The sequence below is a fragment of the Ambystoma mexicanum genome, chromosome 6p, assembly GCF_040938575.1.
Source record: "Ambystoma mexicanum isolate Mex_15411 chromosome 6p, UKY_AmexF1_1, whole genome shotgun sequence".
NCBI classification, from domain to species: Eukaryota; Metazoa; Chordata; class Amphibia; order Caudata; family Ambystomatidae; genus Ambystoma; species Ambystoma mexicanum.
Window position 1 is genome coordinate 1,017,752,056 of NC_090935.1, and position 27,545 is coordinate 1,017,779,600.

Here is a 27,545-nt window from a genome sequence, read left to right on the forward strand (position 1 = left end):
TATGCAGATGGCTTGTCCTGCAATATTCAGGGAAGGTTCAGCTGGGACCCAGAGGGTGGTGTCATAATAAGGCAGAAAATGACTAGGCAACCAACAGGAGCCCACATGAATGAAAAATACATTTCTTTGTATGTTATCGTAGTAGCTTCAGAAGTATGCAAGCTACATTTTTTTCACTCATTTCAGAAATCATAAAAACCTATGCAAAAGAATAAATATTAGGACCCAAATCAGTTAATACCACCTTGCACCAGAAAGGCAGCCCCCTCTCCCTTAATCCTCCCTTTTTAGCTAACATAGGTGTTGATGGTTGAGGAAGCTTCTTTCTAGCTTCAAGAGAATACCCTTGATGACACATCACATCTCGTGCCTATGACAATTCATGATAGCCCCTACATAGCTCTTGAAGGACAACCCCTAAAGATGGATAAATAGGTATTACCCAAATTGACCTTTTACAATTGACCTTTTGCACAATTGACCTTTTGCACAATTGACGTAATTATAGTGGTCCTAATTGACCTTTATATTATTTTAGTTATTTTATATATGTATTGGGTTGGTTTTGGATTATAAATAATATAAGGGGATTGGGTGGGGGGTTACAGGGAGTTTTGGATTGGGTGGGGGGTTGCAGGGGTTTCCCCCTGCATATATGTCCTAATTGACCTTCTAAATTAGGTAAATTCTCCCGAGGTCAATTCTCCTGAGGTCAATTGTGAAAAGGTTAATTAGTATACAACCGATAAATATTTCATCCTTGCCCTAGCATTTTTAGTTACATCTGGCAGAAGCCTTTCCTGGGAGCTGGATATTAGCGCAATGACTAGTAAGGAGCAGGGCATACTGCAGATTTGAGAGTGCAGTATTACTGGTCCACCACCCTAGCCCCCTACTGTAACCCCATCTCTTTCACTGTCACCAAGCTTCTTATCATACTTTTTGCAGCTGCAGCTTTGCTTTAAGCCTGAGGGATGGAGCAATGAGGTTCATGGGGTACATTGAAATATTCTGACACCTTCTTTTAACTTCCCTGCTCATCATTTCACTATAACTGAACCTCAGCAGGATGTCAGCATTATTCTGAAACTGAAGTTATGTAATGGCAACAATACCAAGTGAGGGTGGGTTGTGGGTTTGAAGGAAATCCATTTTGGCTTATAGAAGTGTTCACTGTGTGAGAGAAGTATGACGCTTGTGTTAGACACTGGGGTAAATGCTCAGGAAATGACAAGGGACTCTGACACTTGTATCAATGGCTAGACAAATGCCCTCCTACATACCGACAAAGCAAAGGTCCAAGTGGCCAACGCACCTGAGCAAGTTAGAATGCAGTTTTGAGATGGCACCCAGCCTGCAAACATACATACTTAAGAAGTTGAAAGGGGGACTGCAGGCTTCATTTTCAAGCAGCAGTATATCTGACGCAAAGGTTTTTGCCTCCCTTAACCCTTAATATCTTGCTTATTTTAATGAGTATAGTCTCGAGACTGCCCTCTCCCGGCATTTGTAAATTCCCAGATTGTTTTACTGCATAGGGTTTGAAAGAGAGAGACACAGAGAAAGGATCTGATGGTGGCAATGTGAGAAGGAGAAATAGGGCCTGTCTGTAAGAGGCCAATGGTAGGAGCATGAGGTGGAGACTGGGCCACAAGGAATTTCTATTGTGGTTCTATGATATCTAATGCATTTTGATGCCATTCCTGCCACTTTTCATGACTTGCTATGCAAAGTTATGATCTGCTATATGTGGTTTTGAGTTCGTCTGCCCAACATAGTCCCTTAGTACCACTGCACTAACCTTCTCAAAATACATGCTCCAACACAAGATGTACATACAACATAAACCGCCCAGACATGGAAATCGAAAATCCCCCACAACAGACATCGAACAGCAGAACTCTACACATCTTACCACATCCCCAGCCAATGCATGCCTGCAACAGGGGCACATGAGGTTCCATTTAAGACACAAATGTATCTTTCTTCTCAACACAGAACACCCAGACATAGCTCAGGGTATTTCCGGTGTGCACACACCAACACAATAGCAAAGCTATGTTGCATTTTCTTCTCTCTTCCCAATAATCTCATGATGCAAATGGCAGCAGAGAATGGCATAAATCCCAATAGCATAACATAACATTTAAGCATGTTTTGAAAGTTGGGACAGCTGTATCCTAGGATAAAACTGGAACAAATATGAATTGACCAATCAGAGTGTAGGCTTTTGGTCTAGCATCTTGGACCTAAGCATACCTGTGTATAGCATCAGTTGCAGCACATGGGATGACTTATTGTCCCCAAATAGCAGGTGTGAGTTCAAAACAAGGCCTCCAAGAGCTGCTTTTGAATTGTGTTATACAGTGCATACAATATTTTGATAAACAGATGTTTTGCTCCCATTCAAGATTTGCATATTATCTATGGACCTCAAGAAAATAGAAAAACACCAGATGAAGCCCAAATAAATGTTTGCATTGAGGACTGGTCGAATTAGCTGAAAACTTCCAGCAAAAGTAACAAATATTGCAAATTATTTAGCTCCTTTGCAGAAATACAAAGCTTCTAAAAACAGATTTGTCTCTGCTACAAATACATTATCACGAGGAACATTAATGCTATTAGGCACGTTTGAGAAGAGCGTACTGCCAATGTGGTCTTGAACAACCCAATATAACATTATAGTGCAGCTATTTATGATGATTGGTCATATTTCATGCAAAATTATTTTTCCTTGACAGCCGGCCAATAGATTTGATCCCCAGGGTGAAGAAAGTGCACAAAAGAAAAGAAAGCAAAATTGAAATCCAAAATTCCATGTAATCTCATCATCATATTTCACCTATCCCAGAGATGATTCTCTATTTCATTCCTAGATGGTAGGAAGATTCTCAGATACCAGATCCTGATTTCCTGAATTTGATCAACTCAATGAAACCAACTACTACAGGGGTTAACCCACTTGCAGCCCATAATACTTCCCAATTTGTATGTTAAAGTGAGAGAAATACTATGGACTAAAAGTGATTCATCCCCAATAGAAGTAGCTTTCACTGCGTTGATCAAATTTAATCAATCAAAATCTATTATCTGAGAAAATACCATGGTTATTATCATTATTTCCCCTGGGTTATGGATGTTCCTTTCAGTTCCCCACCAGCAGTGGGACTGTCCTGTTGTGGGTTAGGTGGTGAAGTAGGTCATCTTTCTTATTATTTGTGTGGGTGTGGATTGGTTTTTGGGTGGCCCATTTTGCAGGTCTTTCTTTGTTATATGCTTCACTTGGGATATCCCCAATGTCATGAGGGTAAGGGTGATTAGGTATATAGTATTTGCTTGAATATTAAGACCTTTCAATGTGTAACAAAAATAGACCATAACCTGAATGAAACAGCTTTTTCTTGCCAACTTGTAGAGCCTTTAGTCCTTTAAAAAAACAACCAATTACCTATCTACAGCTAAACAATCAATGGTTGTCATGCAGGATTTTTTAATCAGATGACATCTAGTTTGGGGCAATGTTCCATCCACCCCAAATCAGGGGCGCACAATTTTCATTTAATTAATACATTTTTTTATGTACCTTGGGGCCACCAATTTAATATCATTGATTCCCAACAACATCCCTCCCATTTCAGGACAAGACACACACAGAGATGCACAGAAGGCCTATTTAATAATGAAATAGAAATCAGTACAGTACATCAATTTAAATAGAAACAAGTGATGATGCTATGAAATTCCAATAACAAATATTGTGATGTCAATGAAGAATAATCAATGCAATTTTCAACACTTTTCTATGCTACCTTTGCATCAATGTGGACCTGTGTAATACTCACACTTCAGCATGTATACATTGTTGACCATGGATTGAAAAATGCATTTGGGCCCAGGATAAGGCTTCCATGTGTTAACAAACAAATTAAATCAGAACAACATTGCCTATCTAAATCTCTATTTCCCATGTATTGAAAGTAGATATCTCCCCCACGTACTCAAAGGACAAATAGCAGTCTAAAAAAAATCCATTGAAATGACACGCCTCTTCACATTCCCAAATTTAAATCACTTACAACATGAAAGAGTATGTTTGCTAAACTCACTTCAGTGGTGTTTCCATTGCATGAATGTGTAAAAGTGTACATTTTTTCATTTGCAATGGGTGAATTAAAAGCAGGGAAGTTGGTAGTGAATAATCACCCTTCCCCCTTTTTCCTGAAAGATTTAGGACTGGCAACAGGACTTTGCTTGGTGAGGTAACCAGTAAATGACTTTAATTACCTTACCCTTCTAGGTATGCACCAGTAAGATATAATTTTGGCTCCCAAAATACTTCTTCTGTATGTACCCATTACACAGTGAAGGAGCCAGGGGCTATCCCAGTATACACACCATAGGATATATGCTATCAAATATATAATTCCAGAAGCGCATATACTTCTGAAATATTCTCTTAACTTTTCTGGTTGTAGTCAATGTATACACCTACATCCTTCAGTACTTACAAATGACAGAAGCTGGGTTTTAATATATTGCCCTTCAGAGTATCGCTCCCCACAGGATTATTTCCCCTCATTATTATACATACATATTTCTTTGAGCTGTCTCACAGACAGGAAGGCACACTCTTCAGTACAGGCTCAGGTATTCCTCTCATGAACAGGGGGGCTTCAGTCAGCAAGATGAGGCCAGCTGTCCTCCATAGTCTGGCTCCCTTCTTTCTGTATTTGGGAATGTCTGCTGTCTTTCCCACTGAAGAAAGCAATCTATTCCATTCTCCTTTCTGTTGTTGTCAATTGTCCTTTCACTCCTTCTTCCATTCAACAGTGAGTGAGCGAATGAGTGTTCCCAGAGTATATGAACTTTTTAGAGCGGAATCCCCTCCCTTTTGAGGTGTGTATAATTTCTCAAATCTCATTGGTCAGTGGATGTGATTGGACAGCATTCCAAAAGTTACTTCACATTAAACCAACCCCTCCATACTCAATGGACATGTTAATGAGGAGGGCAGTCTGATGAGAGGAACTTCCAAACCCTGTGTCCCTCTCATTTGACGTGATGTCTCCTTAGGCATTTTTGCATTTAACAGGTGTAGCCTTCTAAAACATGTGATTGTGTTACTAATTAGATTATCAGATTGCTCTCCCTCAGGTGAGTTAAATGATGTGATTTTCATCTCAGAATGACTTATGGTGGATGAGTTACAAATGTTGACTTTTTACTCACTAATACTTTTATACAAATCTTACAAAGATTTTATACACATCTTTTACAAATCTGCTCAAATCTAACCTCATATATGTAATAACGAGACATGTTTTTAATAAAGAAATTGTGGCATACAATGTTGCTCATGACATCATGCTACATAGCAATGATTATCAACGATGTGCCTCATGTCTTGTTATTACTGATATATGAGGTAAGATTTGAGCAGAGTACAATGTGGAATCATTGAGGAAATTGGATTTACCATTTGTATTTAGATTGGCCCCTTATGTGACTCAGAATGTACCATTTGCAGGAATTGTTCCTGCTGTTCCCAGATTGAGGGTTTAAAAAGACTATTGATCAACGGCTGATCGATTTGATTAACTACCCTAATCAGGGTAAGATATATCTTTTTTCTAAAAATTATTTTTACCATACCAACATTTTATGACCATAATAACTGAGGTATACTCAACATGTGTTGCTAGCTATTTTCTTCTAATCATCCTATGATTTAGAGATTCTAGAAGAAAAAGGTTAGTGATTATCATATTGTCTTGATTTAAAATAGAAGAATTGAGAACATCCTTATGGGTTTATTGGTTAATTCAGGACTTGTTTACTATTTTAGGAAGATAGTGCCTACTTTCCCTGAAGAAGGATAGAGTTAATATCAGAAATGCATTGTATCTAAGAGGAAAGAAGATCTATAAAGTTAGTTTTGGATCAATGTCCTAAGTAGGACTGTTCATGTATGGGATTCACTGTGTTGAGTTTGTCTGAAAATATTTTCATTTAACTATTTCTAAGAAAAAACTTTTTGTTGAACTAACATTTTTTGCTAAAATACACTTCATATGTTATAAAGAAGAAATCAAAATATTCTCAATGGTTGTGATTGTATGTTTATTTTGGAATTAATGTGATATGAAAAACATGTTTTAATTTTTGAAATGGTGTGAAAATAGTTTTGAAGGCTTTGGTTTCTCATTTTTGTTAAATTAGCATTTTATAATCTAGGAGTTATTTTATGTTGTGTTGTTGGGTATTTGTATAGCACCTTTTAGCATTGGTATGATTCCAAAGTGCTGTGGGTGGAATGCCCTTGGGTACCGCAGTCCAGATCAGTGGAGAGAGTAATGTAGTAAATGGTGTTTTGGTGCACTTGGTATGTGTGCATCCAGTGTTCATTTAATGGTGTGTAGCTGCATACTAGTGTTAGGCATGGTGCAGTGGTTGTGTGAGATCAATAGAATGTGTGCAGCAAGGCCAGTGTTTTTGGGTATCTGTATTCTGGCAGCACCAGCGTTTGTGAATTAGATTATTTGTGTAATTATGCCAATTCCGAGGCATATAGCTGCTTTCTAAAGACTGTTGAGGTGATTGTGGAGGTGTGTAAGTATGTGTGCAGTTAGGCTGAATTAATCGAGGGGTATAGCAACATTCTATATTTTGTTGGTGCAGAGGAAAGAGTTAGCATAATGGTGAATTTTAGTGTCTGTGTGATTTCCATGGGGACAGATTGTCGAGGGGATGGTATTTCCCTTTGCCTTCAGGCTGTTAGGCTATGGTCCTCCCTGTATCTCATTGGGTCAATTGCTTTGGTAAAGACTGACAGGCGGTGACAGGCAAATCTGTCCCAACTCATGTCATTATAGTATAGGTGCTAGAGACGTCCTCAGTTGGTAGTTCTGCTGAATACATTCCCAGGTAGTTGGGATTAGCAATGAATAAGTGCTAGACAGTCCATGGTAAATATTTCTGCTCAGGGATTTCCGGATGAGTAGGATTAGTAAGCAAGGGCATCACTGGAATGATAGTGTAGTACATTTTGCAGCACAATTTTATGGGGCAATGACCAAGTTCATAAGTGCTATTAGTTCTTGCTTTGGTAGTTCTGCTAGATAAGTGCTGGTAGGTAGTTCTGATAAATACATTCCCAAATAGGTGGGATTAGCCAAATAAGTGCTAGACAGCTCCCAGTATTTAGATGTGCTTGTGGATTTCCAGATGAGTAGGATTAGCAAGCATGGGCATTTCTTGGACTGAAAGCCTAATGTATAAGTGAGAAAGAGGAGGGTATGTTGTGATTGTTCCGACACACAAGCAGGACACACGATGCAGAGCACCATGGAAATTTAGGGCCCAACAAGAGCCCAGCTTTAAATACAGGAACAATCACAACATACCACACAAGGACACCATAGGGGGTACCGGACCCCATTCCATAGCCTTGAAAACGACCTACGGGTCGAAACACATGTTGACTGACCACAATTGGGACATAAGAGGCCCCACTGTACTTATATGAGGTTTTCAGAAAAAATTAAAACAATAAGATGAAATAAAACAAAAAACATTCTTGTTACCAAGAACAAAACGTGAGATAACTACGTGGAATATCTATTTCATTTTCAAAAAAACAAATGCTAGGTATCCAGGTTAACCCTCCTTCTCTCTACTAGACAAATGAGGTGTGGGCTTCATCTCAAGACAAACCTGTGACCTTGCCACCACAATCACAAGAAACAAGATATTCAAATAGAGATCAGCAAGGTTAGTTCCACCTGTCGGGCCCCTGTACTGTCTTGCTAATGCTATTAGTGCTTGGGGTACAAGTCTAGCACAATCGGTGCAGATTAGTCCACTAGACTAGGATTTATCCAAGGTACCAGAAGGTGCTTTGAAATTTGAGTAAGATATTCACTATTTAGAGTAACATTAGGGATAAGCTGTGACCACCATATCTTTATTAATCAACTCCAAGCAGTCATTACATTTTATGGTAGGCTCAAGGACCAATGTTTACACTTCTTTCAATGGAAAGCATGTCAAATACCTATGTTGCTGTGTTTTCTGTGGTTGGGGTGGAGGAATGCAGGCTGGCATTTCAAGCATAGCTGCAGCTCACATGTTTGTTTTTAAACTGGTGTTTTTCCTTCTTTGTATACTTCTTCAGTATATATTTCCCTACAGGGACAGCATACAATATGAGTGAAATAGCTATTGTAGTTTATATCAAAATGGCAATATTAGTTTATCAATCTAGGCACATATAGAACCCTCCATGTTGCTTAATGTTGCTGTCTTAATCATGGGTCAATGTCATATTTTGGTCCATAGTTTTTAAATAGAATAACTTGTCTTTCCCCATCAAGAAAGTCCAGACCATGCCTTTCACTGATGTGCATATCCCTGATGGAGCCAATTGTCTCTGATGATTGTGCAGTTCTTTGACTTCCCTGATGGTTAAAGGAAAGAAAATGGATGATGCTTCTTAGAGGTATCATTTCTTCCACCAGTGTTTTTCAGTCAGAAAAATGGGGGATGCATCCCATAACCCATTTTCCAACCTTTTATTAATTTCTGTACAGACCATAGATATACATGGTTGTTATCAAAATATAAATATTGCTGGAGGAAAAATGGAGAAGAAAAAAAGACCAAAAACGGTGTAGCAGTAAGATGAAAAAAGGGGGAATGAGGCATAGCAGGTGTGACCCAAATTCAAGAAAAGAAAATTGTGGCGACAAAATGAAAAGAATAGAGGTAAATTGTGCTTATTTTCATGCAATAGTAAATATAGGAAATTCTCAGTTTGACATGCAACCTTCACCAGCTACCATTTATATTGGCAAAGTAGATGAAATCCCCATAAAAGCAAAGTCTACACCACCGGCATTTTCTTCAATTTAGCATATTGACTCAATCTTCACTGAGGTTCCAAATATCACAGTGATGTAAAAACACACAGAGACACACTTCCAGCAAGTTTTTTCTGATTTTGCTATTTAGCTGTGGCCACAGTGGCTTGAATCCCTATGACATTTTGCCTGCTTTTTACAACTGTAAATGAAGGCATAATTCATTATAATGATGGCTGCCATGTGCATATATTGCACAGCCATTAGCAATCATTTCCTTGTCAGGTTAAGAAAGGCATGGGAACCAGAAAACGAAAATCTCTGGCGTAGCAGACCATGGATGTACTGGTATGGGAAGCCTGCTCGGTGGATTCAAGAGCTCAATTCAAATTATCCTATTAGTCCTGTTTCGAGATTTGAGTTATGAGTCTCCTACATAATATCAATGTGATAGTATGGATTCTCCCTACAAAAGATTTCTTTCTGGGTCAATTTGATGATTCCCCAAAAATCAAAGATATTGCCCTTAGAGTGTCTTTTCACTACCTAAAATAGCTTTGGCATGGTTACATTGACTTCCCAAAAATAGTGTCAGTATGAGAGGGCTTCATTTTCAATGATACATGGCTCAGCAGGAAATATTTCAGATCAGGCATTGCTGGGGATGTAATTTATGTATGAGATATAGAGTGTGGGGGAAAAAATAGTCTGGATGTGACAGGATCAGGAGAAGGGCTTGCAACCAACCAACAAATATTCTTGGACTGGGTGGCGTTTGGATACCTGTCAAGGATGGGCGCTTTCTTCCTTAGAAACTGTACCTCAGGAATTCCAAATGGAGGAACATGTATGGTTAAATTCAAGGCCATTTGAAACACATGTTCTCAAACCCATTGACAATAATGTTCATATGCAGACAGATTCTGGGGGATTTCATCTTGGCTCACACTCTGAACTTCTGTTCTGCAGCACATTCAGAAAAAAATGGTGATAATGCAAATCCCACATTTGCATGGCTTGACGGGACGTGTGTCAAGTACCTGACACTGTTCATAGCTCTGGGCTCTACAGCACACTTCAAACAATGTTTGAGATGTGATCATGATCAGGGCATATTACTACCATGCCTTTGGAACAAATAGTCATACAAGAACCACAGTGCCCATCCTTCTGCAGAGTTACTGTTTCTCCTCTCTCTTACTCACGTGGCCCTGTACTACTGTCTATGCATTCTGCCTTTACCAGACCACTTCCTACGTGTTCTTTACAGAGATTGGGTGTCAAACAGATATCTTCCCATTCCCCTTCATCTCCCGGCTCCTCAGGATTGAAAGGCGTATAGATAAACAAAAGCCATGATGATGAAGACAGGTTTCAAAAGTCATAGCTTGCTTTTGTCAGAACCCATTGCGTGTTTCAGTTGCTTCCTAACGTATTGAACATTTCTTGAATTATAATTGGATAAACATCCATTCACTGATAATTATGTATGCTTAAGATATGTACTTTTTTTATTTAACAAGATTGACCAGCTGCTTTATAGCAGTCAACTATGAGAAAAGTTTTTATGATTGTAAAACTCTTTCTTTCTACCTTAGCCCTTTACTTTAATTTTCTTTCAGGAGAAAGGAAGACAAATGTATCTTGTACAAAGATCATGAATAAAAATATCAGCGTTGTTGACAACAAAAAATGCAAAGACCTGACGAAGCCTAAACCTCAGATTCGAAAGTGCAATGAGCAACCATGTCAAACCAGGTGATAAGAAATATTTGCTTAAACTTTTTAAAATCTCTTTTTATTTAATTTATATTCAGCACATCCCCCTTTTTCCTCACCCTCCAATCTTCCCGGTTTCATGTGAGATCATTGGAGAACGATTATGCATGTTAACATTTTTTATATACATTACCACGCTCCAGAGAGAGCCAACCAATCTGGTGGTTAGGAACACAGGCTGAAATTGGTGATCTCTGCCTGCATTCCAAGACACCTGATTGCTGGTTTGCCTGCTCCCCATCTTCCCCCACCCTTTGTTCCCTCTTTTTGCAATCCCCCTCCCCACGTACCTTATTTCGGCACGGCGAGTGCCATGGCCGCTTCTGCTGCCGCTCTTTCCTCTCTCGCCAGATGGCCGCCATGGAAAGGGAAGAGGGTCACCATTCCATGGTGGCCATGTTAAAACAGTCTTTTCCATCCGTGAACAGGAAACCATGGGGCAACCCATTCATGGAATGAAAATACTTTGAATTAGCCCCGTCCCAGCCCTTGGGACGGGTGCTAATAGAGTTAACCACCTGTTCCAAGTGCTGTAAGGGGTGATAGCATCCCGGGCCCCTAGTTAAACACTCTTGCTTTGCTCCAGAACCGGGCCATTACTACCTGTTCCAGCCCTAATGATGGGTGGTTAACACAATATTATAAGCCTTGGTATGCTGATAGAGCATTCTTACTGGACACTATTCAGCCAATAAGAACCAGTGTAGCCTGCAGATTGTTATGAATGCTGCATTCAATCACTACCAACAGTATAGAAAGTGCCCAGAGGCAAATTGCTGCGACCACAAGGTGATTTTTTGGCCTTACAATTTTTGATATACTTGTAAATACACCATATATTTTAAAGAGCGATGAAGGTTATAGTACCTTTATAGACCTCACCTTCAGCTGTACCATGAGGTATGGGTCAATACAACTCATTAAATGTCCTCACTGCACTTGGGCCTTTAATTCAGTCTTCAGGGCCCATAACACCTGGTAAAGCCCTCAGGCTAGGCCTATAAAGAGTAATCAGCACATGCATTTCATTATATACTTCTCAGCTAATCTGCATTAGCACTCTTCAGGGGGGAGCAAACCGATCAGGTGTCTAGAAACCTGAATGATTGAAACTGGCGATCTCATCCAGCGTTTCAAGCCACCTTCCCCTTCCATGGCGACCATCTTTGAACAGTCTTTTTGGTGAATGAGACACCCCTTGGGGCAGGTTCTAATAACATTAACCCCCCCGCCCCTCCCCCGCTCATTCCAAACATTCTGATTTTACCAACAGCCTTTACACAGCAAAGGAGCAGCTGCTTTCAGCTGTCCAAAGGCAGACTGGAGAGTCTGAACTTCAATTCCCCAAATTAACAAACAGGAAATAATGACAAAATATGTAAAATGTATTGTTTACTAGTTGCATGCTCATTAGAATGTACTTGAGTGTGCTATTTTACTCTTTCAATAAAAAAAGATATTCCTTTTCATTTTCACAGTGCCATTTGTTAATTGTCTTATTCAACAACGGAGGAGTCATAATTGCTTGGGATAATGACCCTTCCCCAACCTATAGCCTTCGGTTTCATCTTGGGGAATAACTTGGAATATGATCAACTTGGAGTTGAATCATTATTCCAAGAAAATTACTCCACCCTCTTTCTAAAGGGCTTAAGAACAAGTTGTGCAAGCTGTTTCAGTGGATTAAACCCCAACATAGTAGATTAGTTTGCTTCCACTAGATTTCTATTGATGGATGACTCATTCTGTGACACCGATGTGTGCCTCCTGCATGACAGGAACCAAAATGTGTCTTTTCTGTAAGGGGTGCACTTTTTCTGTTTCTAACCTCGAAGTGCTACAATTACGCACCTCGATGGAACTTATTTAATTGACTAAAAAAAAGATGACAGGGCAAGGCATCCCTCACAAGTAGTCCTGGCTGAACTTTTTGAAGCCCTTAATCGCAATTTGATATGGTGCATGTGGTCAACTTTAAGAAAAACCTTTTTAAAGGTGTGCCTGAGTTGACCTTCTGGACTGCAAATGTGCAAACATGATTGGGGTATATTTTTACTGTTAGACCTCTTTTTCTGAGAGACAGTAAGTTGTTACTGGGGGCAGGCATAGGAAATGTAAGCAATGGTTTACAACTGATATTAGATTAGTTAAGCAGACAAAAGAATATTAAGGGGGAGCAATGACGCGGAGAGTTAAATTGAGGTTAGGTTTTGTTTGGGTAGATGTAGATTTTTTCAGCCTTTACTGTGTGACATGTACAAGGATTTTACAGCAAAAGTGCTCTCAGGTGTGTCAAGGAGGAAGGAATCTCTGAGAGTAAAAGAGACTTGGGTGACTAGGAGAGATTCGTGTACGTGGCTTTTGTTTTGTGTGACCCTATAGAAGACTGGAGACAATACCTTCAATTGTCCAGTCACCAGGGTATCCTGAGCAAAGTGCAGCCCTTTCTAAGGGTTGGAGTCTATATAATGTTGTATATCTTTCTGTATCCCTAGCCCCGGTTTGCCACTGGGTGACAGAAGCAAACCAAAGACACAGCACGCACACATACAAAAACAACATGCATATCAAAGTCCGACAGTTGAACTGAGACAATTATTTACATACAAATTAATTCTCAACTGCTACACTATGTCAGTGTACACACGCGAAATGAACAACCTCTTCACTACACATACCAGACAGCCTCATTACGACCCTGGCGCTAAGTGGTTAACAGTCCCGTAAAAGGCTACGGCGCCGTTAACCACTTAGCGCCTTACTACGAGGTCCCTTTGCGGGACCTGACCTGAGCGGCTGGTCTACACCAGCCGTTAAAGTAGGGACCCGCAAAGGGACTCTCGAGTTAAGTATGGTACCGCAATTTGCAGTACCGTACTTACCGCCTTCCCCAGTCCCATTGAGTCCTATGGGGCAAAAATGGGAATGGGGAAGGGCCAATGTTCAATGGGGTATTACCGCCCCGCCAACCTTGGAATGGGGTGGTAATTCCCCATTGAACATTGGCGGACTCGTTACAATACCGGCCCCAACCATGGTGCTAATAGCGCCATTGTTTGCTCACAGAGACATGGCACCAACCCCATCACACTCCACTCATCCCTGAAATGCTCGACCCACACTAACTCATCCTCCAGAGTAGCTACCCATACAAAACAGGTGGTGGCATTGACATCATATATACAAATTCAGTCACTCTGAGCAATTGCACTGACCCACCGTACATGTCGTTTGAAGCCTTCTTTCTCAGTTGCTTCCCTCCCTCACCCCTCACAATGATGCCCCACATTCATCCACCCCATTTACTGCCCAAATACACAATTCCAACCCCCACACTGAATAGTCTGAATTCTCTACCAAGAACCAGAACTCCGCTGGCACTAGCATATGCCTTGATGATTTCAACACAGGTTGTTCTCACCCAGACAACAAATTCATACTGAACAGTATCCACACTCCACTTTCCCCTATGACCTCATGTTACAAAATGCCTACCCCACACACATACCTCCCAACAATCTTGACCTGATTCTTTGTAAAAAATCTGTTTCTGTGCAAAATAGAATCTGGGTATCATCATCAGACAGCACAATATTCCCCATCCACCACAGATACCTCCACTGCGAGCAAGGCAAATCAAATGCATCACAAACACAGCACTCACACGTCAAGAAATGCAGCATCACAAACACCCAGGCACGCAACCAAATAGTCCCGCTCAACACACAGAAACTTCACAACCACCAAAAGCCTTGGTTCAACAATTCCCTCCCCACCATCAAGCAGGCACAATCCCTACCACAGTCCAAAAGGAATGCTCTCCCCACTCCTCAAGAAACAGACCCAGGCTTCCCTATAACATACTATCCCATCACACTACTGCCATGCAGCTCCAGAATCATAACCAACTCCAACAGCCTCATTGGCACACAATCCTCCTATACATCCAGCCCCACGGGATGAAACTTCAGGTACTGCTCTCAACTGGTTTACCTCCTTCTTCACTGATAGGGCACACTCTGTCTTGATGCCCTCTTTCGTTTACATTCAACCTCAGTCAAACATGGAGAACTACCAGATTCTTCCCTATTTCCTTCCTGTTTAGTCTGTTTGTTGACACCCTAGGACAGGCTTTTAGCACTCACAACATCCACTTTCACTAATATGCGAATGGCATAGAACTATCCTTGCAAGCCACCTCGACCACCTCAGAAAATGCATCCCACCATCAGCACCTGGATGCCCACCCAGTTCCTGAAACTCACCCCATCCAGAATGTCTCATCACCTTCCCCAGACACAAACCCATCCTGGCACCCTGTAGCATCAAACTCACTATGGACAACTCATACATATCCCTATTCATACCAGTCAAGTCCCGAAGCCACAACATTGGCCCCCACCTAGCTGCCAACATCATCATCATCATCATCATCACAAAATACAGCTGTACCTCATTAAGCACATCCTTCCTTTTGACAGCGTCCATATCACATCACATTCGAGGCATTATGTCTCTCCATGCTCAATTAGGGGAATGAAATCTTGGCTGGAGCCCCCATCCCCATCCATTCCACACCTTCTATCATGACCTTCTGCAAAAGCCTCAACATGTACTTCTTTTCCTCATCTAGTCCGACCAGACCAACTCCCTTGCCAAAATGTTCCTATCCTAATCTTACTATCCTTTTCTGAAAACATTGTCACTTCTTTTTCACCTCTCCCTTTAAACTTTCTAATGTGTTCTAGGACCCATGTGTAGTACCAGCACTGTATCAATGCTTAAAATAAAATAAAATACAATAAAATAGATTGTGGGATGCAGGAAATAGCAGGCATTCTGGGTCTTTAACTGACTGTAAATTGCACATGGAACACACGAATATTAAACCTCTGTGTACAGATTGTGCATAGTACAGAGAGGGTGGAGTAGGAGAAATTGCTTTTTGGCAGATTATGTGAGACACATGCAAATTAGCTATTTGTGGGAGCAAGTAGTAAAGATTTAATGAGGTGTGAGATACCATTGAGAGTCTGCCTGCTGAAGTGAGTGAACAACACACATGCTATTGGGTGATATTTGTTTGGAGGAAGAGGAGCAGAAATAGCAGCAAATCCATGTAAGCAGATTGTGTGAGACACATGATATTTGTGAGTGAAAGCAAGAGATTCAGACAGGTTGGAGATTTGATCCAGTGAGTGGATTACACATGTGGATAATATGACAGGAGCCCCCAACTGAACCAACATGAGAAGGGCACTTAATATTCCAGGTTTTTTTGTTTTCCACTCCCATCCACTGATAAATCAGGCAACAATGTTAATCAAGATCATTTATGTATGTTTTCATTTATTGGTCATTTATTAGGATCTTATACAATTAGCAAAAACAGTTTCAAAGCGCCCACAGGGCAACAAGGTGGGAAAAGGGTAAGGTAGACAATGAATTACATCACAGATAAATAATTGAACTAATAGTACAAACAAATAAGAGAATAACAGGGAGGGGAGACACACCTACTATGCGTAGTGAGTGTTCAGAACGTGCAAGTGCAGAGGGGAGAGGGGTAAGGGATAGGTATTGTGGTGCTCATGGAGAAGTGCTCGGGGTGAAATGCTTAACAAGACATGACCGTAAGTGCAACCTCCCATGGGAGCCTAAGTGCAGTAACATAGACAGTGGCTGGGATGAGAGATGTGGGGGGTCAGAGCTGTGAGGATGCATAATGCTCTGCACTTCAGTCACGCTACTCTATGATTAGCAGGGAAGAGAGGAGGAGAAGGAAGAGGTAAAGAGAAAGGTTGTGAGGCTTTTTCAGAACTTAAGGAGGTCCTGCTCAAGTTGCAGAGGGAGAGGGAGGCTATTCCATAGAAGTCAGCCCTCTGAGAAACGTGGTTGACTACCAGCTCCCTGTTTAGCAAACCGCTTCACATGCAGGGAGTTTGTGCCAGAGGAACGCAGGGGTCTAGAAGGGGAATATTTGGTCAGGAAGCATTGAAAACAGAGTGGACCCCAGCCCCAGATATCCTTGTGGACGATACAGAGGGATTTTAATTTAATCAGTCCTGAGAACGGGCGCCAGTGAAGGCTTTGTAGGGCAGGAGAGATGTGGTCCCTAGGCTTGAGGCCAAGGATAAATCTCCCTGCTTTATTCTGAGTTAGGTAGAGGGGTTGCAGGGTGGACGAAGGAAGATTAAGGAAGAGGCTATTGCAATAGTCTAGCCTGAAAGGACCAGAGCACGGATAACATTGAGTCTTTGGGGGAAGGTGATAAAGGGGAGAGTTCCTTTGAGAAGGAACAGCTGAAAGTGGGACTTCTTGGCAATGTCCTGAATATGAAAGAGGAAGGAAAGGGAGGAGTCAAAGATGACTTCAAGATTCCTGGCTTCAGAGGAGGGGGCAGGTGGGAAGCCCATGGAGGAAGGCAAGAGTGAAGGGAAGAATTAAGGTGCAGGGGACCCAATAGGGAGAATCTCTGTGCTGCTGGCATTGAGGCAGAGGTCATTAGCAGTGCACGAGGCCTGGATGGCAGAGAGCGAGTCAGGGATGAAGGAAGTTGCAATGGCATCAGTAGGCGGTTTGAAGAAGAGTTGTGTGTCGTCAGTGTAGCACTGGAAGTTAGGGGAGAAAGAGAAGGAGGAAGTGAAGGCGTGCCAGCAGAGAAAGCTATACGTTGAAGAGCCAGGGTGAAAGAATGGAGCACTGGGGGAAGCCACTGGTGGAGGTGGTAGTAGGGGAGGATAAAGAGACTAGAGTGATTTTGTACGAATGGTCAGTTAGGAAGGAGGTAAGCCAGTCCAGTACATGCTCCGTGAGACCAAGGGTATTATGGAGCCTTTTTATGAGGTGTCAAATGCTGAAGAGAGATCAAGGAGGATGAGGACAGGGATTCCAGGGATGCAGGCTGTTCTTCATGGGTGATCAGAAGAGCAGTTTCCGTGCCTCTGTATGCTCGGAATCCAGACTATTGGTTGTGTAGACCTCCACCAAGTTTGGTATGAGAGTTGAGTTGGGGGACGGCCAACTTCTCAAGCAGCTTCCCCAGGAAGTGGATGATAGAAATGGGCTGGGCAGGAGGGGACTGCATAGGGTTTTTTACACAAGGGAGTGATTGTGGGAGGATAGAAAAGAACCAGTAGCAAAGGAGTGGTTGCAGAGATCAGCAAGAGCAGGGGTGAGAGAGGCATTGTTTTCCTTGATGGTTCTGAAAGAGCGTGGGGCAACCAGTTTGGAAGAGACCTTCATGGAGTTGTCAGGGTATACAGAGCAAAGGAAGAGAAGGAAGAAGGAGGATGGTGTTTGATAGGATAGGAGGGGGCTGAGGGGGTAGGTTGGGTTGGAGGAGTGTGTGTTCAGGCTGTTCAGTATGCCCTGTGTTTTTAAATGAAGTGAGAGGCGAGTGCATTGCAAAGGTCCTGGGAAGGAGTAGGGTCAGAAGATACTGCAGACGGGTTGGCAAGTTCCCTGCAGATTTTGAAGAGTCAGCCATGTTGTTAGAAACATTGGACACTCGTGCCTGAATGTGGGCTCTTTTTCGGCAGGGATGGAGAGTCTGTAGTGTCTCTGGATCAGGTGGCAGGTCAGTTTGTCAGAGGGTGATCCTGAAGTGTGCCACTTTTGTTCATCAGCTCTGCACTTACGGTTTTGGTGTGCAAGTTCGGAGTCGTACCATAATGATAATGATCCGTCAGAGCACAGGTCAAACTATGCATTTCTGCTGCAAATAAGTGATAGCAAGGAAAAGGAGAAAGAGTAGAATTCCAATGCACAGTTACAGATGCAGAAGTAGATGTAGAAGCTAACCACCAATTGTGTACAGTCTCTTGGAGAAAAAACTTTGTTGTAACCGATCAGAAAGTATAACATACCATTACATGGCAGCTAGAACACCACTTCCACCACTACTTTCACTCAAACATTGCGTGCCTAGGAATATCAGGGACAAGCTTGGGTATGACATATTTGTGGTCCTATATGATGTAGCACAATGTGCAGACATGGAAAGTTGTCAAAGGTTCTAAAGTGAATTAATCCTCAGACATTTGGAAAAGCAGCATACCACCACCCTTTTCTCACAGTAATGCCTGAAAATAATGCATATGTGTCATTGCTTGGGACACCTTGCGTACCCCAGCGATGGATGACAGTGTTCCCCATTGAATCAAGCTAGACGTTTGGAAGCATTTGAGCATGGACGAAATATCTCAAGTCACAGGACTAAAATCACCTCCAATTACTTTGATTTGAATTTCTTTTTGCATGTATTGCGTTTAACCAAGTTCATAATTTAGCACTTACTTATCTATTCAGGTCTTATTTCCTTATATCAGCACACAAGACAACTACGCTGTTCTTCACAGTGGTTATTTTCGTCTCAAGGGCCACCATGTGCCTCTTCATATGTTCGCTATTTTCAATTTTTGGCACCTAAGGTTTGGAGTGCGTTCCCCTTGGATTTTTGAATGTGTACAACAGAACTACAGTTTTAAAGAATGTTTAAAATAGGGTTGTACCAAACTTCGGCTTTGATTAAGTATTCAGCTGAATTCCACAGGAGAAAGTAATTCGGCTCTGGATGAATAATTTCTTGCTAATAGGCTACAGCCAAATACTTCATCTTACAATTATAATGCAGTGTAACAACTAAAAGGGACACATATGGAGTGCAGTTTGCAAATTGAAATGGATTAAACTATGTCTAAAGGCATTCCTGAATAAATATAAGACTAAAGGGCATACATGTGTGCATTTGAGTGGACTGATGAAGATCCATGAAATCTGAGCATGGTGTGTTCCTAAAGGAAATGTCTTTGGAGAAACTTAAATTCACAACAGGTAGTGGAGACCAGTAGGATGGATGGGGTCAGTCATATGTCAGACAGGGTGACATTCCCCCACCTCAGAGGCCTCTTAGGAACGTCATGTTGGGAATTCTCTCTAGTTCCTCTGTGAGCAAGTCTACCAGAAGGAGAATAGTGGCATGGATGTGATGACTCTGTCTGTAAGGGACATAGCCAAAGTCAAAGAGATTGCTCAGCAAGAGGTGGGCTGTCTCTTCTATGCCAATAAGGGCTGGAGAGGAGTAGCTACATGTCAAGTGGTGCAGCTCATTTACTAACCAATTTTAGACACTTGGGAGAACTTGCTTATTGTGAAATCTCTCGAATAACATTATAGGCCAGTCCTTTCCAGAGAGCTACAGAGCTCCCTATCTGCTGGTGTTGTGGGGTGGAAAGTTGAAGAGTGAAGTACAGAGAAAAAAACTATTGAGCTGTGCATCCTGTAGCACGGTGGGAAGGCAAGTGCTTTCTTGGAGCTTCAACGGTTTGGCAGAGTCAGTCACATGTCAGATCTTCTTAAGTGTGATTACCCCTGCACCCACAATACCTGCTAGAAGTATGGGGGAGGAAGTCTCCTTTTTAAAACTAATAGAGTATGGTGTCCACCACCTCACATATATCCTCGACTTATGTCCTGCACGAGCAAACAGAAACCATGTATACAGTTGTGCCAATGTTGGAAGTTCAAAATTCACTTTCCACATATGCCACCTTGCAATTCTCAAGCGATGGCAACGTGTGAAATTCTCAGTGGCAGTTATAAATTCCAGTATCTATGTAGTACTGGTGTTGCATATGCAACATTCTTTCGTACATATGGTCTCTACTTTAAATTAAAGAGAAATCCATTAAAATAGGTGCACATAAATAAAATCCTGCTTTGATTTTTTTAAAGTGTATTTTTCAAGTTTGGAACATGATTTATTAAACAAAACAACACTGTTTAAAACAACATGTACAAAATGTTCCCTTTCCTGAATTGTCCTAAATTGCTACCTTCATTGTTGCTCCATATTTGCTTTTGATTTCCTTCACATTTTCATTTTACAATTATTATTCTTTATGCTGTGTTTTGGATAAAAGTGCTATCTAAAGGAAATAAATAAATGCATACATGAATAAATGTTGAACAATAGACAATTACAAAAATGATCAAACACCTAATTCCAGCAGATTTATTACAAGACATGTATCCATCACCAACACACGGGCTTTGTATAATGACTTGTTACCTGGTACATGTCAGACCCTGAAAAGTGTAGCAGGGTTGATTGCTATTGCATGCGGTTGGAAAAGAGATAGCTATAGCAGTGATTGATGGGCCCAGACCTGGTACTGACATGGTGATGACAACAACATGCCATTGACTTTTGTAACGTACTGTTGTTGAGTCCTACTATTCTCACACCTGGCCACTCATAAACATTTCTCATTTATTTGTATTTGTATATATTTATTTAAGAAAAGGGGATAATTTTGAAACAGAAAACTATTTATTTATTTTAATTTTTGTTTAGCGCTGGCACTATTAGTATAGGCAAGTTATTGCAATGGAGGAAGGCAGGGTTATGTGTGGGGAAACAGGTATGTTTTGAGGCTCTTTCTGAAAGTGGTGATGGAGGATGCAGTTTGTATGTGGATAGGTAAGGTGCCCCATGCTTTGGGTGCAGGGCTTGACTTACATGACTTACAATGTAATGACTTACAAAGTTAGAAATTACATACAAAGTATGCAATAACAGAGCAGAAGAAGTCCAGGTACAGGGGACTCCTATTGCCCGCAGGTGAAATTTGAGCCTCATTATCAAGAATTCCATTTTAAAAATGGCTTTAAGTCCAGGGTGGAGAGAATAACAGTGGAGTGGGGCAAGTAGTGAAAATGAACAAAAGCGTAGGGACAGGAGGAACTGAGAGTTCAAGATGAAGAGTGCAGTGAGATACATTCATTAAGGTAGCAAGGGGCAAGACCATGGATGAATTTATGAAACAAATAGCATGCATTTAATGAGAGAGATTTTGCAAGAGGTGTCATCCAGCGCGGGGATTGTAGGTCAAAGTGGGGGGTATGAGATCATGGTGAAAAGGGTGCATGTCACAAATGTAAGAACATTGTTGGGGAGAAAAAGTGTACAGGGGTAAATCAAGAAGTAGGCTTGTTCAGTAGTCCAGGTTACTGCACAAGTAAATATACTTTTTAGTTGAGTGGTTTGTGGTGCAGGCAGAGTTTTCTAATGTTTATGAGGTTGAGTCTGGCTGCAGTGGATCTGATGAACTGGTAGAGTTTCAGGTCACTGCATAAGATAACCCTAAATTTGCCATTCATGGTTCAGGGGCTCAGTAGGTCAGGGGAAAGAAATTGCAGATGGGAGTGTGGGGATGTCATAGGAGACAGGGGAAAAAAGGACATCTGTGTTTGAAGAGTTCAGCATGAGGCAGCATTAAGCCATTTGGTGGCACTTGATGGATAGGCAGTTGGTTATGTGTTTGCAGATTGTAGGGTTGGAGGTCAAGAAGGAGAAGAATATCCGAGTATCATCAGCAAAGAGGTGATAGTTAAAGCCAAAGGAGAAATTAGTTTACCAAAGAAGGAGGTGTACAGGGTGAGAGAATTGGGTCCAGGACATATCTTTGAGTGACAGTTACATGTATGGGAGTTGTGGAGGAGGTGCTGGAGTCCCATGAAATGGATAGGAACAGTCAAGGAGATAGGGGGAGGGTCATTTGAGTATGGTGTCCTGAAACCAATAAGGCAACGCGTCTGAAGTATGGTGTCCTGAAACCAATGAGACAAAGGGGGTCATTCTGAGTTGGGCGGTAAGGATTACCGGGCACCGGTAAGGAGACCGGTACCGGTAAACCCTTTCCGCCCAATTCTGAGGTCCCTTAGCAGGAACCGCAAAGAACCTGTGGTCTGACCACACGTCCTTTATGGGTCCCGCTAAGGGACCAGGGCACTAAATAGGGTCCTGCTATTCGCAGGCCCGTAATTAGCGCCTTCACCATTCCCATTGAGCACTATGGGGAGTCAAATGGGAATGGGGAATGGTTGGTTGAATGGGGATTTACCGGGTCCGCACAGGTCAGAATGTCCCGATAAATCCCCATTCAACCAGACCAAACACTGACCCGGTATTGGAGGCAGCCATGATGCTAATAGCACCATGGCTGCCTCCAATCTCGGAATGAGGCCCACAGTATCTGAAGGAGGGAGGGATGATCTATGGTGTGAAAAGCAGCTGAAGGGCACAGAAGAATGAGGATGAAGGAGAGAGCAGAGTGGTGGGCAGTGGTGAGAAAATTTATGACGTGGATGAGGGAAGTCGTGGTTCAGTGCTTGGAGCAGAATCCAGATTCGAGAGAGTCAGCAAGTGAGTTTACTTTGAGATAATTTAACATGCAATTGAAGACAGCCCTTTTGGGGAGTTTAGAGTTGTAGGTATGGATACATATGTCTTTATAATGAAGTCTTGTTGGGATCATTAGATGGTTTCTTTAGGAGAAGTGTGACTGTGGCTGTTTTGTAAGAGGCTGAGAAGATACCAGTTTAAAGTGAAAATGCAGAGAGTTGAGCGATGGTGATTTTAGTGGTGAATTTGGAAGAAAGGTTGTCAGCCTAGAGAGAGGAGGATATGGAGCAGTTCTTAAGGGGCAAAAACATGACCTTGGCCTAGAGGGTCATGGATAGTTTGAGAAGGTGCGATCAGAGACAGGAATCAAGAATAGTGTAATAAGAGCAGGAATAAGAATAGTGTAATAAGATCAGGAATAAGAATAGTGTAATAAGAGCATTTGACTCTGTCAAGAGCAGTGGTCAGTGTCAGTCGAATGTCCTGGTAGACAGTGAGAAGAGTAGAGGATCATTGTTTGTGCCAGGAAACTCTGCATTGTTGCCCTCATCAGCTGAATGGCAGGGGAGATTGATGGGTGAGGTTGCAGGTGGGAAGGGGTGAAGGAGTGAACAGGTAATGATCATTGAAAGCCTTACACAGCACACAGTAGAAGTGATAAAGCAACAAGATGGTGGTAGATCTCTTTCTTTGGCTGGTACCTCCCTTTGGAACAGCCTCCCTGTCCCTCTGAAACTTGAGCAGAACCATCTCCAGTTCCAGAAGCACCTCAAGACTTTCCTCTTTGCTTCTGCCTTCTCTCTTGCTCTCCCCTGCAGATGATCTCTCTGTTACTGCAATGGTCACCTGGCTACCCTCTGAAATTGGGACCCAGGTCCCTGCCCACCCATTTACACACCTGCACTGCCTCCTGGCAACCCTTGCACCTGGGGCTGTATCTGCAACCCTACAGTCCCCTTACCTGCACGTATTGACACATGGTGCCTACTCTTAACCCTTGCACTTGCCAGCTGCTGACTGCACTAGTTGTTGTTTAATCCTGTGTACGGCACTTGTCTTCCTCCCACGCCCCTGGCACTTTTCCCCTCCCCTCTCCCCTGCACTTGTGCGGTCTCAATGTTGCTTGGCCTAGTAAGATTGTTTGTCTCTATCCTCCCTTTGTCCCCCTCCCTTGCCTCGTCGCATCTTGAAACACTTGTGTATAGGCGCATTATAAATGCCATATCATAAAAGGTGAGTTCTATTGAGTGAGCTAGTGAAGGAAAAGGAGCTTGGAACAAGATGTTGACTTGGTCGATGTAGGAAGCAATGAAGTATGGTGACAGATGAGGGTGGGTGAAGGTGGTTTGGGGAGGAATAACGAGTATGGAATGAATAAGAGTGTGGTTAGAGGTGGAGCAGGTCAATTGTGGGTGCAGAGAAGGTTATGTAGGTTAGTGAGATTTCAGAGGAAGTGCAGCCAAGTTGGAGCTATTCGTCTTTAGTCACGTTGGAGAGGTTAAGATCACCCATTATGATGGCAGCAATGTCATCTCAGCAGGGAGAGTTACAACTATGAGGTCGGGATCAGAGGACTGTGCTCGGTGGATGGTAGATACAAAAGATATGAATAGGTGTGGCAGTGAGAATGCTCTCGAACAGGAGGCAGCGACCTACTTCTGTTCTTCAGCTCTCCCATAGAGCGCATTGATTTCCACATGTGAGTGATATCTCCCCCAGTCACTCCCTCTCAACTGCCACCTTCCTTCCCCCTGCAGAGCCACCTACTGATAGGCATCAGACAATGAAAGTAGTACCTGCTTGCCTGCCTCACATGCTAGTAGCCGGTAATCTGTTTAAATGTGGGTGCTGCCAGTGAAATGGTGCTTCCTTTTTGTGGCAGTGCTGGCAATATGGGCCTGCTGTTGCCCACAGTCACCTGTGCGGCTCTGCACTGATTGTGCAGGCATGGTGTGTGTATTGGCGCTCCTATTGCTTGGAATGGCGTACTGAAGCCCTGGGGCATGCTGACACTCATTTCATCACTACCACTGAGGCTATGTGACTGTGGTGGCAGCCGGTCACTGGTGGAATGAATCGTTCACTCTGTAAAATAATGCCACCAGCAAATGTGATTATATTTGGCTGCTATTCCTAGTGCATGGCCACTTGTATCACTAACACATGCTATTATCACAGGCGTTTACCTTGCAGAGGGTCATTTACTCAACACCCTTGGCTGTCTTCCCCAGGAGCAGGAGCAGGTTGAAGTATTGCTACATCCAGGACTTTGAGGACTGTGTGAAGGGGGTTAGTCTTTGTTCCCAGCTTCAGTGTGTGCCTATAGTGCTCCTGCATAATGACAGGTACAGGATGAGGTTCTTCTTCCACCAACTCCTTTTCCTCCTCTTCCACTTCCGTAACCTCATATAGCTTTACCACAGGCTGGTCTTCACGCTGAGCCTCCTCCCGATATTTTGCCTCTCAAGGACATACCCCTCATTTGCACCCTTGCCCTGCTTAGTCAAGATCACTCCTTCATCATAGTGGATCCCACTCAGACATTAACCATCTCTTACCTACCCAGAACATGATTCTGATCTCGGGCATCTTCAAGATTTTAAGATCATTTTGACTAAGGTAAATCAATTTTATATAACACACAGGCCAGTTTTCATGGATCACTATTATTATTCATATAAGTATTTTCGAGAATTATCAAATTTGAGGTATACATTAACTTTTATATAATTCATATTTAACAGATTATGAGAATTAAGCTCCTGATGAAGGGATTTACCTGTGCAGAAATGTGTTCAGTAATGAATTTCAAACGTGGATCTCGAAATATGCACCCGATTGTGTTTTCTTTGAAATAATTGACATTTTTAATATCATGATTTATCAAATTCATTTCTCACACATTAACTTTTCAAGACTTTTTCACACATAGACCTTGGATCTACCCTGCACACTACACCATCTATGTATACTCTGAGTAAATCAGAGAATAGCTGAGCATCTTAACCTGTGGCTGTCTTCAGCTTAATGGCGTGCAGGAGACCAGACTATCTTTAACAATAGGATGCTTACTTGTTTGCTTTACCCGTCAATCGTCAGCCTACTACGTGTCACTCCTTTCTTCACATCCTAATTAAACCCAGTAGGTGAGCTGGGCTTTTTATACAGCCTCAGAATTTCTTCAGGAGGTTTGATGCAACTGATTGGCTGAAAGGAACTCGATGAATTAACCCGAGATATAAGGCTCCTAATTTTTGCCTTGAATCAACCAAGAAAGAGATGTGACCCAGGATTCGAGGTCCATTTCAGGAGGCTCATCCAGCACTGCACACAGATTCAAACATATGAGCTACTTTGAGTTGCCTTACCAATTGAAAGTAGCAACTGGACGAGACCTGAGACTTATTGCCCATTCTAAAGCTTGCACTACAAACTCATTTTCCTCTGGTAGCTTTTGAAGCAAGGCAACATCATAGGACATATACTTTAGTTGCTCTTCATTACAACCAGCACCACCCTATACAATAAACGACTGTGAAATGGAGACAGTTGTTATTGGTTGACCCATTTTTCATTTTATTTAGAATAAAAGTCTATGTTTTCTTTGCACAGGTTTATGGTTAAGATCTGGGGGTAAACACAAACCTTTGCATAACACATACACTACCAAGAGATGTTCTGCTCTTGTAATTGAAAACTGACCATGGTTGAGCAGGTGAACAAGTTATTTCCTCTCGAATAGAGGAGCTATTGCACCACTGCTGATATATACTGCTCTTGAGGTCCTTCAGGTACTTTCTTTTATAAACAGGCCAGAACGGCACGCAAAGACAGGATGAGGTAGGACCAAGTGCTGCTTGCTTCTGAAAGAATTCTCTCATTTAGCAGACACTCATGGAATTTGGTAGCTTGAGGATTGGTAGGTATGTTTATGACCACACGGATGCACAATGTTAGTGTCAAACAGAGTAGCCACAATTTGTCAACCTAATTGGTTGGGTTTCCAGCCAGAAGATGCCTGAAACTGGACTGTCCTACTCTATAAAATTGCCAACCATTAATTCAAAGAATGCCTTTCCTCTAGTGCTTCAAATAGGCCGCTGTCCCCTCTGACTCAGTCGCCTGCTAGTTCGTCCACTTCACAGGTACTCTATTTGGTTGTAGCATGGGGTAGCAATCGTATTTGAGTAGCATTTCAACTCGGCTACACAATTGCATACTTTACTTTCCACTTTGAGCAAAAAAGACCAGATTTCTGTGGATTTTTACAGATGCCATGTCTATCTTTCTCAGACAACATCTTTACACTATACATTACTATACACTATACATTACTATGGCCTTACATATGAAGTAGTTCATTCACACATTTGAATTGCAATCATGGTTTATTTTGTTTGGTGCTTATGAAAAATAGAATGAAAACTCCACGTTTTCACTCTATACTATTTTGCACACAGATGTCATAGTGACAAAAGAAAAAAAAAGATGTATTCCTCAACATTTGTGGAAAATATCTCAAAAGCACATCACTCTGTGGCCTTGTGTCTGGTAGTCTCTGTGGGGTATGGTGCTACTTCTGACAAGTCCTTAAAATTAAGGTCTAAATGTTATCTACCCTTTCATTTTTACTGGGGTGCTATGGTATGTTTGATTGAGGAGCAATTTTCCAAAGCGTTATCAAACACACCACTATACTGACACAGGTTGGCATTCTG

General features: G+C 42.0%; 1 protein-coding gene and 1 long non-coding RNA gene across 5 annotated transcripts in view; one reads left to right on the forward strand and one right to left on the reverse strand.

Annotated features, from left to right (window-relative positions):
• The window catches only part of ADAMTS19 (ADAM metallopeptidase with thrombospondin type 1 motif 19), a 2,156,963-nt gene that overhangs the window by 1,967,605 nt on the left and 161,813 nt on the right, over positions 1-27,545 (forward strand). Inside the window, exon 19 of the mRNA XM_069625625.1 lies at positions 10,484-10,619. Within this exon, the coding sequence (XP_069481726.1) occupies positions 10,484-10,619 (136 nt within the window). The remainder of the gene's footprint in view (positions 1-10,483; positions 10,620-27,545) is intronic.
• LOC138510148 (uncharacterized) overlaps positions 1-27,545 on the reverse strand; it is a 198,000-nt gene that overhangs the window by 80,861 nt on the left and 89,594 nt on the right. The gene's annotated exons all lie outside the window — the stretch shown is intronic.